Source organism: Rhagoletis pomonella, unplaced genomic scaffold (genome assembly GCF_013731165.1).
Source record: "Rhagoletis pomonella isolate Grant_MI unplaced genomic scaffold, Rhpom_1.0 Rhpom_scaffold_00008, whole genome shotgun sequence".
Lineage (NCBI taxonomy): Eukaryota > Metazoa > Arthropoda > Insecta > Diptera > Tephritidae > Rhagoletis > Rhagoletis pomonella.
Window position 1 is genome coordinate 4,549,862 of NW_023458562.1, and position 17,515 is coordinate 4,567,376.

The 17,515-nt window shown below is 34.2% G+C and overlaps 1 protein-coding gene across 5 annotated transcripts in view; it reads right to left on the minus strand.

Moving 5' to 3' along the window:
* LOC118744127 overlaps positions 1-17,515 on the minus strand; it is a 230,360-nt gene that overhangs the window by 155,203 nt on the left and 57,642 nt on the right. For all 5 annotated transcript variants that reach the window (XM_036476867.1, XM_036476864.1, XM_036476866.1 and 2 more), the window contains one exon: positions 11,944-12,030. In XM_036476867.1, the coding sequence (XP_036332760.1) occupies positions 11,944-12,013 (70 nt within the window). In that variant the 5' untranslated portion in view covers positions 12,014-12,030. The remainder of the gene's footprint in view (positions 1-11,943; positions 12,031-17,515) is intronic.

The following is a 17,515-nucleotide window of genomic DNA, read 5'->3' on the forward strand; positions in this document are numbered from 1 at the left end:
TTACTGACATTTGAGTAAAAACATTGTTGGAATCTATTAAATTTTGATAAGTTATGGGCATTTAAAAAAAAATTCTCACTGTCAATTCGAATAATCGATTTTTGCCTGAAAAACAAAATCGCGTTTAATTGGGCCAAAAAATTTTTCCGAGCCAAAAGAAAAAATACGTGTGTCATTATTTGGACCAACAAACAATGTATTTGAGTTTGGTCGAAATTAAAAATCATGCTCGTACCTGACCGGTTGTCTGGAAATGGAAAGCATCATATATGTTTCCATTTTTGACTAAGCGACCCAATATCTGTTAGAAATGACTACTAGCCTTATCGTGGAGAAAATTTACATGTCAGGCAGGGTTGTATGAAATTGGGCCGATTTCGCTTATTTTTATTTTAAATGAAGAAGGGATTTTCTTCATAAAATGTTTGTTATAAATGTTTTAATTTTAAGTGTGAAGTTGTATTCGCAAAGAAATAAATAAGAAAGAAAATAAGAAATTGTTTCACTGTTAAGAGACTTAAGATTCGTTTGTGTTTGGATATAGTGCCAACAAACAGAATAAATATTACATGTAGATATTGTCTTCCCAGATAGCGCATATTCAATTCTGCCTAAATTACAAAACATCATTTTTGCCCACTCTCAAAGGTTTAAGGTAAGGGGAAAAATTGATATTTTCAAGCACTATGTACCCATATGTATTTTTTCAAACAAACTTTTTTGCTGAGAACTTATTTAAATTCCAAAAACCGAATGCCAACTTGAATTAAAGGAACCAACACTGAAGTGAGTCAAAATGAAAATAAAAGAGCACAAATTGCTATGTAAAGCAAAACTCTCTGGGAATCCTACGAGACATCTGCCGGTCATATGACCGGTCATCTAATTGGGAGATCTGCAGTCTTTTGGCATCATATTTTACATCAGAATTGAAGGGATTTCTGAAAAATCTGACCTGTTCTTTTGTGTAACTGTGATTTTGCATCCCTTGTCAACATATGGCCTCGGTTGATGTTAACTTAAGATCGTTGTTTTACTGCCTTAAAATTGAAGGGAAATTTTTACAGCGTTTTTTATGTGTATTGGTTTCTATCTGAGTGTATTGAGAATCGGTCAGTCTGAAAAGGCCTTGCAGGGAAGACAATTATCACCCAAAATATCAGATAGTAATAGTAATAGATAGTTTTTTTTTTGCCGAGTACCTTTCAAATCATTGGAATTAACTAAATTAATTAAGTAAACAAGTATTAACTTACATTTTTCATTTTAAAATCGCTCCAGTTTGTAAATTTTTAAATTCAACGAACTGGTTTATTCAAATTATCGTCGACAAAAAATCCAACCATGTGTCACAATCATATGTTTTTCCTAATTGCAAATTCTTGCTGGCAAAATTTTTTCCGGCTCGAATTTGTAACTTCTCTCCAAGAAATAGTCTTTTTACTCGTGATTTATTTAAATAAAACATATGAAATTTAGTTGAAACATTTTAGCCGGTTTTATTTGCCAATTTAGCCGGTTCGTCCAAAAAGTTCTGGCAACACTGTTCTGTATACGTATACGCGCTGGCGTTGCTCGCTAGCAAAAATTGCCGAGCTATGATGTACATACATACGTTTTACGTATGTTCATATGACCATTCACAACTTTTTTATTCACACATCTATCGATTTTCATTTTTTGTAAAGGAACATGCTTTAATACAAATGAAAAAAAAATTAAAAATATAGAAGTTTTTCCCTGTTAGAGTAGTATTTTTTTTTTTTAAAGTCTGGAATGATGAATAAATTTCTCAAAAACTACTAAGTTTATAGAAAACTGATACATATCTGTGTTCATATGGAATAGTAGCTTACGTCGAAAGGCTGGCTTTAGTATAGTGCGGCATTCGCAGCATACGATAGCGAATGACTCGCTGGCGCCGAGCCGTTGAAGAACTTTTGGCAGATAAACGCGAAAGAAATAGTTCCGATACTAGCAAGTCAATATTCTTATTAAGTCTCATCAAAAATTCCTTGTCGTTTAAAGGATAAAGGGAATGCCGCATTATACTAAAGCCAGCTTCTCGACATAAGCTACTATTCCATACGAACACAGATATATGCCTACTGTTTTTGGGGAGTTTTTCTACCTTTCATTTGCTACATTTCTTATAAGATATGCGTGATTAATTGGAACCCCATTTTTTTAAGGTGAATAACGGGAAATTGCAAATATTTCGAAAACTTATTTATGATAAAAATACTCCACTTTCGGAATCAGCAAGCGATTCTGCATAGGAATTGGATAGTGGCATCCAGTGCGCATTTTTGTGGTAAGTCAGTGCTTTTTATGACACAATTATAAATATAAAAATGTTATAATAATGTTATAAACATCAAAATGTTTGTGTTTTTCTCTTGCTTTTCGGAATAAACACTATACAAGTTGATGTTTATTGAAATGTTTTAAGTTTTTATTTGCCTTAACGTATGTATTTGAAAAAAATATATACAGTGACGAACAAAAGTATTGGCACAGTGAATTTTTCGCAATATATGCAAAGTTTTTTGCTCTAATTTGTTTTCGATAATTTTTTATAAAAATATAGTTCATTTTACACCAGAAAACAATAATAAAATCTCTAAACTTTGTGCAAAACTCAGGAAAATTTATTAAATTTGCACACTAATTTGCAACTTTTTATTCAGATTTTTTAGAAAAATTCTAAGTTTGCAGTTTTATAGTCCTTTCAATTTTAGTATGACATAGTGCAAGTTTAAAGTTGCTACAAAAACGCGTTGATTTTTGGCAAATTTTTTAGTGGAAGGTGTTGCTCATTACGATTTTCTAGCGACTTCAAACTTGCACTATGTCATACTAAATTTGAATGGGCTATAAATATATATAAATGGGCATACTTAGAATTTTTCTAAAAAATCTGAATAAAAAGTTGCAAATTAGTGTGCAAATTTAATGAATTTTCCTAGTTTTGCACAAAGTTTAGAGATTTTATTATTATGTTTTCTGGTGTTGAATGAACAATATTTTTATAAAAAATTATGCAAAATTAAATAAGAATAAAAAACTTTGCATATATTGGGAAAAATTCACTGCACCAATATTTCTGTTCGGCGCTGTATATAATTTTTGATATTCCAATAATTAGATTAATGTTATAACGTTAGATAAGTAGTTATAGTGTCCCGCTTTCATACTAAAATCCTATGAAAATTCACTATTTTGCTACTATCTCCCTCACTACCAGCGTAATACTTTTAACCTTTAAATCGGTCGGGCTCTTGCTTTCGCAACCGAATTAATGTCTGGCAAATTAATTTTAGATTCATTAGTACTTAAACAACATCATATTGGATTTTGAGCTTTACTAAAATGAGTTGAAAAATTAAATTTGTTTAATAAAAAATTACGTCTGGCAAAATTTTAGCAACAACGGACATGTCTGGCAATAATAAATCTGCGTTTCTAAAAGCTAGTTAAAGCCAAAAAAAAGCCGTTGCACTTTTTAACTTTACTTTACATAAATTATTTGAAAACCATGTGCCTAAACGTATATATGTTCCTGAAGAGCAAACACAGTTATGGTTCACTAGAGAACTGAGAAATTTGAAAAACATAAAGTCACGTTATTTTAGATTACACAAAACACCGGTTTACACTCATACTATGTAAAATACTCACTTTTGCGTCATAAGTTTTTTGAATTAAACCAAAGTGTTATAAAGCTTACTTGTGTAAAATCAAACGGCGTATAATATACAACCCCAAATCATTTTATGACTTCGTAAACTCCAAGCGAAATGTAAGTGGGTTTCCTTCCGCCATGAAGTATCAAAATACCGTCTCTAGTGATAATCAAACAATTTCTAACATTTTCGCTCAGTTTTTTAAATCCAATTATTCCATTAACTCACATGCTAACATTGACTATCCTTTTAAACTATGTCCAATGAACTCAATAAATATCCCAGTAATATCTCCCGATGATGTAGTAGTTTATCTGAAATCCTTAAAGCGGTCCTTCAGTTATGGTCCTGACCAGATCCCTACTTGTATTCTTATAAATTGTTCTGATTATCTCTATGAGCCGTTAACAGCGTTATTTAATTTATCTCGCAAAGAGGGCGTTTTTTCCAACTATATGGAAGGAATCGTTCATAACCCCGTTACATAAAAGCGGTAGCAGATCTTCAGTGGAGAACTACCCGGGGAATAGCTAAGCTTTCTGCAATTCCTAAATTATTTGAAGCAATTATAACAAATCAGTTGACGCATTCTATCTCTTCTAGCATTTCATATCGTCAACATGGATTTTGCAAGGGCAAATCAACTTCTACAAATTTACTCGAATTAACATCCTATATCTCATCCTATCAGTAAAGCATTTGACAAAGTGTGCCACTCGTTGCTCATCTACAAACTTCATCTTCTTGGTCTTCCACCTAATTTTCTACGTTGGATCTCTTCATACTTCTATGATAGATCACAAAGGGTAATGTTTAACAAGTAAGAAAGTCTAAGTTCGGGCGGAGCCGAACATTAAATACCCGGCGCAAGTATTAAATATATGTTTTTTCACCTTTTCGAAACCTTCCGCTAGATGGTAAGCCTGGGTGTATCAATTTTGAGTAAATTAGCGTCCTTAAATTTCGAAATATTGCAGTTTCAAGCATTTCTGAAATTTACCGTTATATGAAAAGCGGCCGTAATTCTAGTCCGATTTCAATAATTTTTAACGTTTTTCTTTTATGTGGCAAGCACAATAACCATACCGAGTTTGGTACAAATTGGTAGAACGGTTACCGATATACATATATGTGATCATAAGTGGGCGGTGTCACGCCCATTTTCCAAAATTTTACCATAAACGTATTTCTTGGTTAAGAATTGTTGCAAGCATCAATTTTGAATAAATTAGCTTTAATATTTACTCATTTATCGAAGATTATGTATTTCTCTAAATTACCGTTATATGGGATGTGGGCGTGGTTATTGTCCGATTTTTTAAATTTTCGGTCAATTAGTATGCTGTACCAAGGCCAACAACTGTGCCGAGTTTGGAATAAATTAGTGCAGCGGTTACAAAGATATACACATGTAACCATAAGTGGGCGTGGCTACGCTCATTTTCCAAAAATTTATAATATTCCTATTTTTGATCTAAAAATTATTGTAAATATCAATTTTGAGTGAATTATCTTCAGTAGTTCCTAAAATATCGCAGTTTTCGTATTTCTGGAAATTACCGTTATATGGGAAGTGGGCGTGGTTACAGTCCGATTTCGCCCATTTTCAATACCAACCTACCTTGGATTAACGAAAACCTAATTTTGTTCACATAACGGTTGTTTGTAACAGCCAAAACGAATCGAGATAGATATAGACAAATGTATACATAAATGATCAGGATGAAAAAAGAAATCGATTAAGCCATGTCTGTCTGTCCGTCCGTCTGTCCGTCCGTCCGTGTACACGATAACTCGAGCAAAAATTGAGATATCTCAACGAAATTTGGTATGTAGGTTTCCCTTAATCCAAGGTAGGTTGGTATTGAAAATGGGCGAAATCGGACTGTAGCCACGCCCACTTCCCATATAACGGTAATTTCAAGAAATACGAAAACTGCGATATTTTAGTAACTACTGAAGATTATTCACTCAAAATTGATATTTACAAAAATTTTTAGACGAAAAATAAGAATATTATAAATTTTTGGAAAATGGGCGTAGCCACGCCCACTTATGGTTACATGTGTATATCTTCGTAACCGCTGCACCAATTTCTTCCAAACTTGGCACAGTTGTTGGCCTTGGTACACCATACCAAATGGCCAAAAAGCTTTTAATTCGCATCCCATATATCGGTAATTTAGAGAAATATAAAATCTTCGATAAATCAGTAAATATTGAAGCTAATTTATTCAAAATTGATGCTTGCAAAAATTCTTTACCAAGAAATACTTTTATGGTACAATTTTGGAAAATGGGCGGGGCACCGCCCACTTATGATCACATATATGTATATCGGTAACCGTTCTACCAATTTGTACCAAACTCGGTGTGGTTATTGTGCTTGCCACATGAAAGCAAAGCGTTGAAAATTATTGAAATCGGACTAAAATTACGGCCGCTTTTCATATAACGGTAAATTTCAGAAATGCTTGAAACTTCAATATTTCAAAATTGAAGGACGCCAATTTACTCAAAATTGATACACCCCGGCTTACCATCTAGCGGTAGGTTTCGGAAAGGTGAAGAAACAAATATTTAATACTTGCGCCGGGTATTTAATGTTCGGCTCCGCCCGAACTTAGACTTTCTTATTTGTTTGTAAATTACTAACAGGCTCAATTTCAAGTCCGCTTCTTCTTGGCGAAGTTAGCCTTAATGTTCCCTCCCGGGTATCAAGACACTTTTGCCCCCTATTTCTGAAAGCTTGTAAAACTAATTTTGAATTGCACGACCCACTCCGTTGCTTATGCCAGGATTTTAACTCTCATTCCAGCACGTTTAATATATCAGATCTGCTTTTCAGCGTTAAGAAATCGATACTGTCCTCTCTCAATAAATGAATCATTAAAATATAGACATAAAATCGGCTGATGAATTTAGTTCTGTAGCTGAACAGTTTTAGATCTCGACACTTAACAAACTCCTGCCTATCGTGACTCGGCGCAAAAATTTAAAATACTGGTTCCGTACGTCATGCGGACTGCGCCCTTCGTGCGGATGGGCGGGAATGTAGGGTAAAAACCGTTGGGATATTATTACAAAAAAAATGATTTAAAAAATTAGCATTTTTAAAGATACGATGCGCACTAGTCAACGCTACCATTACCGCCGGCCAGATGGCTCCCACGCTAACCGAATCAACCGAATATCAAAAAACCAGCTGTCCTGAAATTCACGACGTTTTCACAACCTTGCTAGCTCCCGTACTATATAAAGTTGTTACATGGACAGATTTTCCTCCCAGGGTATAATTCATTTAACTTTTTTGCTTTCTAGTAATAGAGACATTATAAAGACATGGGGCGTATTCATAGTCAAAATAAAGTTGGTTGCCGTTTTTGATATTGAATATCTGTCAATTAAGCTAAACTTTACAATCGACTCTGTTTCAACTATTAACGCGCCCTCTTTTCTGTAAACAAAGTGTGAAACTATACTGCCACATTAGTTCTTATCAGCTTTCAAAGTTATTGTATAAAATGAGGGTTAGGAGGGTTATTCGTTAAGTTACGGAAAACCTTAAAAGACAACCGTAAAAAGGTTTCTGAATTTAAGGAAGATAACGGGATTACAAAAAAACTTTAATTTAAATCAAGGAATGAAACCGATTCAAAGTAACGTTCCGGTTTCAGTTTCGGTTTTGGTTTCGTTCCTCAAAATATGTTTCGGTTTCGGTTTTGGAATAAAAAAATGAAAACAAGTTTGACAAAACATTATTATTTATTAAATAAATATGTACCTTCCAAGGATTGTTTTTGGAGAAATTAAATATACTTACTTTTCCATACTGATTACAACTTAACGATAATTTTAGCAAAATATTGCTGATTTTGGTTAAATAAATCATTTATTTCAAAGAAATTTTTAATTATAATTTTTATAAATTTCTGGAAACCGATTGAAACCTGTGCTTGAAACGATTTCGGTTTCATTCCTTTTCAGGTCAAGATAACGGCTATGGTTTCGGTTTCGGTTTTGAAAAACTTAACGGTTTAAAACGGTTTCGGTTTCATTCCTTGAGTTAAGTATTCTAATAACAAAATAGAGTCTTAACACTTCAAATGATTAGACTAGAGGAAATATGAAGATTTAGAGCCATTTTACCAAGTAGATTTTATAGCACAGGCCCCCCTTCCAATAATTATGTTTTTTTTTTTTTAATATCTGGGTATGTTATATTAAAATACATCTATGACCTTTTTTTAGGACATCGAGATTTTTTTATTGGTGAATTGTATATTCAAGAATTTTTACCGATTTGCATGAAAAGCCAAAATTTTATTAATGTATAATTGAATTTTTGTTTAGAAAACTAACAATATTAGTTAAAAATACCCTCAAGTGACAAAGTAAATCAGAAAAACTTATGTAATTTCGAAGTTAATGCTAGTAAAGCGCGTTAACGCTAAGAAAATTGATATAAGTTATGTTCTCGAAAAATTTACGTGATGGAATTTGTTTATAATTTTTTTGGTAGCGTAGTACTAAATACCTACCCAAGTCCTTAATTAGGCTTTTAACGTGAAAACCACACAGGCCGAAGAAAATAAGCAAGAAAAGATCCATTTTAAGCGCTTAAATAAGCACTAAAACATTGGTAAATATGCTTGCAAATATGCTCGCAAAACAACCAAATTTAGTCAGTTTAATGTTTTTTATTCGGTTTATTTCAAGGATTGAAAAATTACCGTGGACAATCAAGTGTTGCTTGATATTCTCAAATAATAAAGATCTCCTCTGGTCGTTTTAAGTTTTTTTAAATATTCGTTATTCTTCATTTGAGATAAATTGTTCTCAATAGCACCAGTGCCTTCCCGTAAAAACAAACCATTGGTTTAAAATGTTTGTACCCAACAGAAATGGAATTGAAGTTAAGGGTTAATAAAAACCAAATCTGTTTTATGTTATTATTTGTAAATATTTCGACGAATGAAAAAACGCCAAAGAAATGGTCAAAAAATATTTATTGAACCAAATTTTCTTAATCAGTACAAAGTTGTTAAGAAATTTGCTACGCTTTCTACTATGGTTTGCTAAAGTTTGTTTGTGAAGTGCACAAGGTACTCTTGTTTTCAACAGAAATACATATATGCCCGTTCCATTTTTTCGGAACGAAAAAGTGAGACAACAGGCTGTAAAATATCAGATGTCAAAACTCCTTGGACACTACTATGCACATACACGAAATAATAGCAATTTATTTCTTGATCGTTTTCTGAAAAGTTCCGTACTTAGAGCTTTATACATTGAAATAAGCAAAATAAGCATGATCATTAAAATTAGGGGAACTTCGGGTATTGTGGAATAGCTATTTGTTTTTTGAGATCTGTAACAAATGTACAAGCTTTATTGTAACCATTATTTATATTCGAGAACAGCGAAACTTTAGTTATAAAATATTTTTCAATGAAATACAGTATGTATATTCAAAAAAACAAAGTTATTGAAAAAATTTAAAAGAATTCAAAAAATACCTCTTCAAAAATTGGAACCACATTACGATAAAGCAGCTGTGATCATGTTGTCTTGGGTCCATTTTCGGATTCCCCCTATTTTTGGCATCTAGAATAAAAGTCGTGTTCAAGTAATTAAAAATTTATTTATGGGGTGTAATGTGGTATTGTAGTACCTTAAGCGGCCTCTTGTTTACCACATTGGCCGATTTTCAAAATTTCCAAACAAACTCATACAAAATCTGCAAAAACATTAATTTTCTATTATCCGAGCCTTGATAAACGAAATACAAAACTTACTTTTTGCAATATTAACAGAGTTTTCTTTCTAAATCAATTTATTTTTTATACAAATAAAGTTACAAAAACTTTAAAATTTTGGATCACATGTTTTGTGCGACTTAAAGAATACCAACTGGTTTTACTTCATATCTGTATTATAACCCCGCTTTTTTTTAAGTCAATATATGTTAAGGTAATATCAGATGTAGACTTGCCAGAATTAAAGATAGCGGCTATACCAAATTACACTCCTTTACCACAATACCCGAAGTTCCCCTAAGCTTGGAAACTCTGAATAAGCAATTCCAAGCAAAAGCTTAAACTTTTCGGCCCTGGTAATGAGAGAGACCCGATGGTATGCTTATCTTGGAATTTTTAACCATTTTCACGAAAAAACAAAAATTAATTGATTTAAAACTAAATTTTTATCAGAAACCCCAGCACTATTAGATAAAAATTCACCTAAAAGGACTGAATAAGACCATCCAGACTTAAATATATAATTAGAGAGTTAAGTAGCTCAGAGTTAAATTGTTTTATTCCTAAACCAGACAATGTCTTGCAGCATTTAAAACTGGCCCAGAGTTAAGTAACCCTAGGGATTTCTGAATTAAATAGGCACCACTCTTTCTTTTTTGACGTTTGTTTACATTTCTTATTAGAATTTAATATAAAATTTCAAACACTTACATACGCACATACATAGGTACAAATTGTAAATTGGCCAGCAGCACTTCTGAGAGTTCTCTTAATTGAATCGACTACTAACACGGTTAGTGCATTTTAATCGCATATATTTTTTACGCAAGACTGACCGAAACCTCAGACCTGAAGGCGGAAAATGATTACGTGAATATGTAGTTATGCATGTATGTATTTAGAGACAGTCTGACAAAGCGCTAGTTCCGAACTACATATATCAGAACTATCCCTGAACAAGTGCAAAACAGGTACAGAGCGGGACAGTTGAAACTTGCGGTGTAAATTTGCAAATACTCACTACTCGTACAATACGAAAGTAGTTCAGCAAGAAGACCTCAGACTCAAGCATCGTTGGTCGCGAGTTTAAATCGCGGTTGAGGCAGTTGTGAGTTTTAAAATTTAATGAATCTAAATTGATGCGAGGAGCTTACAATATTTTTTTTTTTTAATAAAATATGTAACAAAAGTGGAATCTGTAACAGAAAGGAAAAAACGAGAAAAAAATATTCAAAAATCGAATCTTAAAAACGTTTTCTTATAAAAAAACTGTCCAAAACGGAATCGGTTAAAAACTAGTTGCAAAGTAATGCACTGGGCGACAATTGCCACCGCTAATGACATCGCCGTAAAACTGGACAGTTGAAAGCATTGCTTGGGTATTGAGCTAGAACTAGTACTGTCGGCAAAAGGTCTGGTTCTACGCTAGTTCTGAGCTAGTCAGATTTTCTGCAGGGTATGTACAGGGGGGCGTAGCGTGACGTGGTGTGGCGCGCCGGTCGCGCGGGGTACGCGCTAAGCAAATTTAATGTTTGAAAAAGCAATAATGTCAATGGATTTTATTTCTTTTTTGAAAAGGTAATAATGTCAACTGACTTCATTTCGCACCAGGGTGACCTTATTTCCGTTGATCTTATTACCTGTCACCAATTAAGTTATCTTTTTAGATACTACTATCTAACCACATATAAGTCTCATACTTAGTTTTATTCAATTACCCTCGATTTTACTCAAAAATTGACTGAAAAGATTACGCGTATTTTGTTTACAAAAGTGTGATTCTAATAAACGTAAGAAGATGCCCAGAGTGTATGTAAATCATCCTGATAACTTTTGTTATATTTACGGTTAACTAACTGTTAAAAGTCAATGACGTAGAAAAAACAGAAATAATGGAGGGAAATTTGTAGGGCCACAAATTAGAGACCTATTGGTTGATAAACAGTTTGAAGAAAAACTTAATCCGATCGAAAAATCTGCATGGACATGTTTTCGAAATATTGTTCGTAATTTTTTTGAAAACCACAAAGCCGAAAACTTTGAACAGTTGGTCACAATAAGCCTACAAGAATATGGAATGCAATATGTCGCTTAAGATAAACTTCTTACACTCACATTTAAATTTTTTCCTGAAAATGTGGGTGCCGTTAGCGACGAACACGGCGATGGGTTCATCAGGATATATCTATGGAGTCCACTGACTACTGTTGGACACTAAAAAGGGATGTATTCGATGCTAAATATTCCCGAAAATCCAAAATAAAATTTAAATATTATTTATTTTTCTTCATTAAATACAGTTTTCAAGCGTATTGCATTAAATTTTAATTAAATTCTGTTGCAACTTACTGAGGGTGACTGAACTATTTTAATAATGTGGATTAGTTACAGGTTAGTTGCAGATACAAAGAAGCCTTTCAATTTCATTTAACTTTTATTAAGGTAATTTTTGTGCATCAGTATAATATTATTGGAAGATCAACATATGCATGATATACCTGATACATCTGTTGAATCAGCGTCTACATCGAGTGAGCAGCTACCAATTGAGTCCACACTTCGATCCATATCAATTTTGTTTAATGCTGTAAGATAACGGAAAAATTATCAGTATCACTGAAAAGAGTGATTGCGATTTTTAATTGAAGTGATTTTTTATGGCTATTGCGTTCGCTAGTTCTTTTAATAACACAGAAATGTGTAATAGTTCTAATGGTGTATGTAGGGAAAAGAGGGAAAACTTTCATTTATTCGCCCAAAAAATGCCATATTCCACTTCGTTTTTTATTAATATTTGCAGTCATCTTTACTCGTTGATAGAAATTTTGAAATAAAAACTGAAAAAAACGCAATATGTATACATCATATTCACACGGAATAATTAAAAATTGTAAAATCACCATTTCTATCATCATAAAGAAAAATCACCATTCTCAAATTCTGTTGACTAGCAATTGCCACACTTTTTTTTTGTATAATAATGGTGTGTTCACCAAAACTGCTACACGTTGGGAAGCTTATAACTTACCCAAAAAGATTTCAATATTTTAAAATTCAAATACCATAAGTTGACCATGACCTTAGTTGCGACGTAGAAGAAATTTCATTTGAATTTGATTCCTAGTTGAGCTAAAAATGGCAACCGAGTTAGAAACGAGACAAACCATTTTGCACGAGTTTATAAATGATCCGGCCTTAAGTACACGTAAAATTGCTAAAAACTTAAGATTGCACTATTCCACAGTTTGCAGGGTTTTAATCGGTACAAATAAGGCCTGGCAGTTACGAGAAAACCAGGGAGCGGGGGTTAGCATAGTCAAAGGGATAAAAACAGTGCACGGAAGGTCCTCAGTGCGTTTTCGCGAGATCCGAAGGTTTTGTCGCGTTGTGTTGCAAAATCCGTACGGATATCGCAGTTTTTCGTACAAAATGTAAAGCGGAAAGCTTCATTGAGATGTTCTACAGCTCAAACAGCGCCAGACTGAGGCGCAAAGTAGAATATTACAACGAAATCCCGCAGTGGGAAGTTGTATGAATTCCAAAGTAAAAAATACAACTGCATTGTTATGGACTACGAAACCTACTGCTTTAAAAATTTAAAATATATTGCAGGTCAAGATTTGTATACTGCTGCAAGTCGTCAAGATGCCCCTGGAAGATGTAAGCTGAAAATGAAGTCCAAATTTCCAAAAAACAAACATGGTTTGGCAAGTTATGTGTTCCTGTGGCCGAAAGAGCAACCTTTTTTCCCATCCGGGACAATGAATGATTAAGTTTATCGGGATGAGTGCCTCAAAACGCGTCTTCTGTCAGTTATCAATTTATAAGGTAGTAGGCCACTGTTCTAGGCGGACATGGCCAGCTGCCACCACACACACATTGCCGTGGTATAATGCAAATAACATCAATTTTGTACCTCACGACTGAAATCCACCCAATAGCCCAGAGCTAGGTCCTATTGGGGAACGTTGGTCAACTGTCAAAGGAATCTTGAAGAAAACAGGGGAAACAGTAAAAAATATTGAAGAGTGCAACACAAAGTAGTTGTGCGCATCGCGTAAAGTCGATGATGCATTCGTGCAGAACATGATGGCGCGTGTGCGATGAAAATACCGATCACTTGCATATGGAGCAAATAGTAACTAATATTTTAAAATTTTAATAACATCGCTGCTGTGGTGTAGTGGTAAGCAGTGCGCGCTTTCACTCATCAGCACCTGGGTTCAAACCCAGGTCAAAGCAACATCGAAAAAAATATAGAAAAAGGTTTTTTCTTAACAGCGGTCGTCCCTTGGCAGACAATGGCAAACCTCCGAGTGTATTTCTGCCATGAAAAACAGCTTCTCATAAAAATACAATCGCCGTTCGGAGTCGGCGTAAAACTGTAGGTCCCTCCGCTTTGTGTGACAACATCAAGGCGCACACCACAAATCGGAGGAGAAGCTCGGCCAAACACTAACATATGTGTAAGCGCCAATCTATTATTATTATTATTATAACATATAAACTTCAAAGTTATATAATACAAAAAAAATAATTTCAAAGCCTACTAGTTTGTTTCTGGTAGTAATCTAAGTGTCGCAGTTTTGGTATGTTCACCCTTAATGTATTTATTTATTTATTGAATCTTTCTTTCGAAACTAACAATAATAGTCCAAGAGCTGACAACGGTTTTGGTTACACCATATATAACCAGGCTAGAACTTTCATGATGAGTCCGCTATGACGGCCCATTAAACTAGCTGAAAGTCTGGCGTCCCTCCAGGGGTGGCTTTGGCGCCACCAGGATTTTTAAGGATGCAAAAAAAACACATCAATTACACTATTTTAACCAGTCTGGTATTTTGGGATATCAGTGTTGGTACTTCTCCGAAACCGAAAAAAAATGGCCAGACTGGTAGGGCGGTGCAAAGTGGGTGCCAGACGCGGCTAAAGTGGCGATTAAAAGTGGACTATTTACACTATAATAACCAGGCTAAATTTTATAAATTATCATAGGTTGAATCCTCAGGAGGCTATATGTTTGAAGCCAGACGAAATTTTGGGTGCAAATGCCCTGCCAGATCCAAAAATCCGTTACTATGCAGACGTTCAAATCAACTTGTTTCTTACTAATTTTTAATATACTTTGTTGACGAAATGAAAAATTATAGGAAAAAATACTATAATAAAGTAGAATAATTTTATTATTTTCTCTGCAATAGATGCGACAAAAATAGTAATACATAAGTAATTTTTTTATTCGTTATCGTAGTCTGGCTCATCGTCCTCGGAATCTTCCAGCTCGTCTTCAGTTTCTTCTGTAAGAATAAACATGCATAATTAGAATCATGTCCTGAATAGAAATATCAGTACAACGATTGAAGAAATAAATACCTGAGATGTTTAATTCCTGGACTACATCACTGACCAACCGTGGAAGTTGATCTCCCTCGAACCAAAAGAAGTTGTATTTATTGTCATTTTTTGTCCATCCGCAGTATTCGGGAAGTAAAGATGTAGGACGTTCCAGATGTGCATTTGCCCAGATGGTGGCTATATAATGTGCTCTCAATAAATGTTGACGTAATTCGGATTTGCACGGAGGAAGATTTGTCGCATCGTACGCCCGGAATTTTTTCTTAAACGGCTCGTTGGTGTTTCTGACACTGAATGTATCATTAAATATTTGAAATCTAGCATCATTAACGCTGGATAGACCAGAGACGTTGTACAGTTCACACACAAACTTCTCCAGACTCGTTAACACCGAATTTTTTGACTGGCAAAAATCAGCATCTCTAAGACTAATGAATGCTTGCTGATACTCTGCTGATTTTTTCAGTAGCTTCGGCGGTTTTTGTTACCCTTTTCGGTAAAATGCTGGGTTGTAATCACACCCTGTAGTGGCATGTAACCCAGGTAAGCTCTTGGAGACAGATTGGCCTAATTGCTTATATAATTCAGATACATCGATATATCTCTGCTTGTTGCCAACGCCTGTTTCCATCCATATGTGCATTGAATTATTCTTCAGATGGTCCATATTGCCCAGCATAATTACCAAAATGTCCGTGTCTGAGGCTCTGATTACTACATTCGCTTCATAATCAGGGACACAAATATTGTGGATGATTTTGGTGTCTGCCTCTTCATGATTTTCGCATGACAGTGCCTCATCTATCCAAGTGATAATGCGCTCGTTGTCCAATTGGAATGAATGACAATTTTTAAAGTTCAAATTTATTAATTTATTGCCAATGAATGATGACATTTCATCTGTTGCCCAGTGCGTTATGAAGAATGTAACTAGAACCTCTTTAACCCTCTAGTAGGCCAATTTTTTTATGAGTTGAAAAATTCAGGAATGGTGATTTTAGCACGAGAAATCCAAAACTGATGTCCATTTCGATCTGTGACAGTAACTTTTTCCTACAGGGGAGAAAAACCAAGACCGTCTGGAGACGGGCTCGCCGATATACTTACACATATTTTCAGCTTTCTCTTACACAATGTTGTTTTATATGTCGGCAAGCCGGTCTGTAGACGGTCTGTGTTCGAAAGCAATTTTCTCCATTTCGAATGGTGACATAATTATAAAACTTATATTAAAATACGGTGCTTTTAACAATGAAATCCACCGAATTTTTTATATCAAAAAATTTTTCAAAAGAAAAAATTTCTTTAATTACGAAATTACTAAATAGCAAGAAATAATTAATTTTAACAGTGTTTTCAAAGTCTGTAATTCAACTGCCGATTAAAATAAAACGGATTGACATAACGGATTAAAATTTACTTCGCCGTAAGGGTATGATTTTTGTCTAAAGATCGTGCCTTACGAATATAGAAATAAATTATTATAGATGCACTAAAAAGATGCCTACTAGAGGGTTGAATTTATTATTCCTCAGTTCTTTGAAGAAATCAGCGGGCCGTGGCTGATCAGGTCCAGAAATCACATAGTCTACCTCCACTCCATGTCTCAGCGAACGTTCGTAATCCTTGATCGACGGTGAAACGTAACGATCAAAAATTACATCAATTCGTTTGGCATTAGATTTAGTTACCATCTGCACAAATTTCTTGGAAATATTACCAAATGTTCTAGGCACACCTTTCATCAAATGCAGTATGAAAAACCCATCGACTACTAGTATATCGATATTGGTTAGTGACTCACTGACGATTAAGTTTTCCAAGGCTTTGCTAAGTGAAGATTTATCTGTTTTACACAGTGTCCACACCAGAAGGTAAAATCACCTCCTTGAATTTTAATTCATTGTTTTTTTCGGATTTGTAGAACCTCACTGCATTTTTGTAGTGATTGTGCGGTAAATAGTAAACATTTTTCACATCCTCGACGATGACAAAAAACACAAGTAATTTCCGATAAAGACATTACTTGACAGAAAAGGACTCCAAGTAATAGAAACACAACACAACTCCAAAAGTTGCTAACAAACTGGCGTTCCTCTATTGAAACAAATTGCGTATTCTGAATAAAATCGCTGTATAACAAAATTATATGTTCTGAAAGATTTTGGAGCACTTTGAGCAACGAGAAACGCGTTTATTTGAACGCCTGCTATTTTTAAAATTCTTTTTTATAGTATTTTTACGATACTTTTCCATTTCGTCAACAAAGTATATTAAAAACAAGTAAGAGCAGCGCTGTCTTCGGCTATGCCGAAGGCTTCATACCTTTCATGAACATCTGCAAATTTTTGTTTGACAGATTACTGATTTTGAATACATCTGCATACATCGATAGAGGAGTTACATACTTATATAAAAAATCGTCTCTAAACAATCAGAGGTATGGAGGATATACTTTCTATGGCACCAATCTAAGTGATTTTAACTGCTATGTGATCGGTATGTAAACCGGTAACACAATTTATTGGGTTTAGTTTCCTACATAAAGGAGATATATCGCAAAAACTGGTATCTGAACAATCAGTGCTATAGGAGATAAAGCTTATACAGCATAGATTTTGACGATTTTCTCAGTAGACTTTGTATTATTATTTATAAAATATCTTACGAAATTTATCGGTTTTAGCTGTTCAAATAAAGGATTTTTACAGT